The sequence below is a fragment of the Lactuca sativa genome, chromosome 5, assembly GCF_002870075.4.
Source record: "Lactuca sativa cultivar Salinas chromosome 5, Lsat_Salinas_v11, whole genome shotgun sequence".
NCBI lineage: Eukaryota > Viridiplantae > Streptophyta > Magnoliopsida > Asterales > Asteraceae > Lactuca > Lactuca sativa.
Genome location: NC_056627.2, coordinates 179,112,428 through 179,115,936, shown reverse-complemented (window position 1 = coordinate 179,115,936; position 3,509 = coordinate 179,112,428). Strand labels below are relative to the sequence as shown.

Here is a 3,509-nt window from a genome sequence, read left to right as displayed (position 1 = left end):
TGGATTTATGATTGGATGATGAGTTTTATGGAGAACCCTGTATGAAATTTGGTTAGTTCATCTCATCTGACGAGATTTGGATTGGGGAAGAAATTAAGACAGTGGAATATGTATATTTATTTGGGCTTAGAAGTGGAACTTTTAAATGTGAGATCTGCTAATTTGGCTGATTAAGACAAAAAAGAATTGCAGCCTTGCAGGTAAGGTAAAGAAGACGACAACGGAGGTGAGTGATGTTAATTTTGTTCTTGTGTCTACTACATGTGCACACACACACACACATAGAGAGAGAGAGGTCCTCTTATTTTTTAATTGTTTAAATAAATAAATAAATAAATAATAGATTTAAAAAATAAAAGAAAAATAAAAAACAAATAGTTCATAATAAGGTATTATAGTCATTTTGGTTTACCGGGATATCAAATCCGTATTAAAACTAACTCAAAAGGACGATGAAGACAAAAAAAAAGTCAAAATTTAAATTAAATCTAAGAAAAATTACATAAATCATTTTTGCAGGTTTGCTTATTTGTTTGTTTGTTTTTTGGAACATATAAATATAAATATAAATATAATATTAAATGAAATGATAAAAACAACAAGTTTACCCTAAATAATTAAAAAAACGTGTCTTGATTTTTTTTTCAAGTGCATCGCTACAGCCGCAAAGGAACATACCTGCAACTAGTTTGAGGTGAAAATCCCAACTTTCGGGAACAATGGCATCCTTTATCTCCTCTAGCACAACACTACCAACCTATACTGCTCTTTTGAACCCTAAATTCAACCAATCATCTTTCTCTTCACTCTCCCTTTCCCCCAATTCAAACCCTAGAAAAAACTCGCGTAAAAAACTCTTTCGTTGCTCTGCTGCTAAGCAGCAACAGAGTGGACCAGTGAAGAAGCGTCAGTCTTCGTCATCTTCAACAAATAACAAGAAGCCGGTGAAGAAGAATACTAAAAATGGTGGTTCTGGATCTGGGTTTAAGAAGGGTTTTGGTGTAAATGAGGAAGAAGACGATGACTATGAGGAGACCACGTCTTCTTCTAAAGCGAGGTATCAGCCACTGCCGTTGCCGAAACCACCTGCCGGATTTCTTGTGGATGATCAGGGGAGAGTTGTTGCTGTTTCGGATAGACGAATTGCTACAATTGTATGCCTCTCTACCCATAATTCTCATGTTATTATCATCTTACGATGTTTATATCTATAGAAAACTGTATAAAACTAATTGACTACGATGAGCCATATGAGAAGATGAAGATTTCACCCTTTATGATTTCTTAGAGATAGAAAAGATTGCAAATTAGGTTTTGATAAAGTGAAAATTACTTCATTTCTATTTTGGTTGTTATTGTTATTACGAATATGCAATTGAATTAAAATGTAAGAGCTGGTCGACAGGTTGATCCTGCAAATAATTTTCCATTGGAGTGTGTTATCAGAAGAGTTTTTAGAAGTTCACAAGGAGATGAATGTATGCTACTATGCCCCATTGATACGTAAGTGGAACTTGCACTTTTAAACATCCAAATTAGTTCAAAATTTTCGTCTATTTTGAATTAAATTTTCCCTATTTGTATGTGTTTCTTCTACAGGCCTGTTCAGATATTAAAAAGCACAAACTTTGAAGGGTGGTCAGCTGTATGCATTTCTATGCTTTTAGTACTTCTATATTCTTTTATTTTCACTTAGCCTGTGTTTGGCAGACCAGCTGAAAAGCTAGCTGAGCATATAAGGGTATATTTGGAAAACTTGTGGAAAAAGCCCCACGAGCTATCTCAAATAGTTTTTTAAAAAGCTAGCTTAATGTCTCCATTTTCCTTTTGGAAGTTTTGTCAATATTCTTGCTTATTTATGAAGAAATTATTGGAGTAATATAGGTGAGCGATGATGAAGTTGAATCAATCCTTCCTACAGCCTCATATGCCCTTGCCAAGATACACATGCATCTTGTATATAGTGGGTAGGTATACCTAACTCCATGTGCTATACTTGTTTGTACTGGTAAATTCCTCGTTTGTTACGCAGGACAAGACAGAACAGAACAGGTTGTACTGCATTTGACATGCATTGGATCAGGACCGAAAAAAATTGTCAGTACAAAAAAGTTGTTTAAATGTTATTCTCTATGCCAATTAGGTTTTGTTACACAGCGCGTGGAGGGTTTTGCTACACTGAGGATGACATATTTGAATGTCGCTCAGGTAATGCTTTTGGCTTTTTTCCTTGAATCATTTTAAAATTTTAAATTCCGAGTTTGTTTCCAATGTTTATTTGATGTTATTAACTATTAACAGACAACTATTTTCACTTGATGAAAATACGTAATGTTTTTTTTTTCCATTAATATTATTTAAAGATGCTTAAAAATGAATTATACATCACATGTTTTGCAGATGATGGACAGGATTTGGATGGCTTACCAACTGAAGGCGTAGAAATAACATGCTTTCAGATGGTATAATTTATGATCACTTTTATCTTTTTCTGTATTTTCTCCTAATTTTACTTTCTCTTAACTTTTATAATTATTTTTTATTCTTATATTATTTATCATTTCCAAATAGGATGGTTCCCATTACATGATCTACACACCATCTGATCCACTTTTGTTTGTAGCTGTGAAGGTAAACTACAACCTTTTATCTGCTTAAAAAATTATGTTTTTTTTTTTTTTTCACTCACACTTTTATCCTTAAATTCACAGGATGGAAATGGTCAATTACAAATAGCTGATGATGTATGAAATCCCATTTCTATTTCTTGCATTTATTTAGCCTTATTATTTGTAGCATATCATGAATCATATCACATATTATGATTAATGCTTTAATGGATTACTTTCTTTCTTGAAATTTATGTCATAATATGACTATATTTATCAAAACAGGAGGTGCTTGAGGACCCTTTGACAATAAGTGCTATAGATGAAGAAACTGAGTTCAATGCTTTGGTGGTATGTTTATTTTCCCATAATTGAAATAACTTTTGTGAATAACTTAATAATTGACAACTTTTATGCATTTATATATTTGATTTTCAGGAAGAAGAGGCAGCTTTGCTAGAATCACTGTTGGGCAAAAGCTAGCTAATGTCATAAGTAACAAACCAATTTAGAAAACATTTCTTCTTGTAGATGCTTATGAAAACAACGCTTTTACATTTGTTAAAAAAAGACAAAGTCATCTGTATATATATGTTATGTTGTTCTTTGGTGATGAAACTTATGTCAATGAGGCAAAAATGGTAATATTTTGTTCCATTTTTTACAAATACCCTAAAAACAAAGTTCTTAAATACATTATTTCTACAAATTCCAAGGCCATAGGGTGTTGGTGTCACTTAGGCTGTATGGTATACCCTCCTTTCATTTTTCTTCAGCGATTTTAGTGCCGCTTCATTTTCTCTTGTCACTCTTCAATACATAGGAAATGATTATCTTTTATTTTCCTTTATTTATTTATTTTTTATAAAAAAATGTATTTTATACTAATATTATATCTTT

The 3,509-nt window shown here is 32.2% G+C and overlaps 1 protein-coding gene across 1 annotated transcript; it reads left to right on the top strand.

The window, feature by feature from the left end:
- The first annotated feature begins 617 nt into the window (after positions 1-617).
- Positions 618-3,227, top strand: LOC111897606 (uncharacterized). The gene is made up of 10 exons (XM_023893563.3): positions 618-1,154; positions 1,406-1,503; positions 1,600-1,645; positions 1,885-1,967; positions 2,144-2,208; positions 2,401-2,462; positions 2,572-2,631; positions 2,712-2,744; positions 2,895-2,960; positions 3,048-3,227. The coding sequence occupies exons 1-10, from the start codon at positions 720-722 to the stop codon at positions 3,090-3,092; spliced, it is 993 nt and encodes a 330-aa protein (XP_023749331.1). The 5' UTR covers positions 618-719; the 3' UTR covers positions 3,093-3,227.
- Positions 3,228-3,509: the final 282 nt, after the last annotated feature.

Bases quoted from the DNA above. Each gene is read 5' to 3' on its own strand.
- LOC111897606 (XM_023893563.3), top strand. From the start codon at position 720: ATGGCATCCTTTATCTCCTCTAGCACAACACTACCAACCTATACTGCT. The intron at 1,968-2,143 runs GTAGGTATACCT...TATGCCAATTAG, and splicing joins ATGCATCTTGTATATAGTGG to GTTTTGTTACACAGCGCGTG. The intron at 2,209-2,400 runs GTAATGCTTTTG...CATGTTTTGCAG, and splicing joins CATATTTGAATGTCGCTCAG to ATGATGGACAGGATTTGGAT.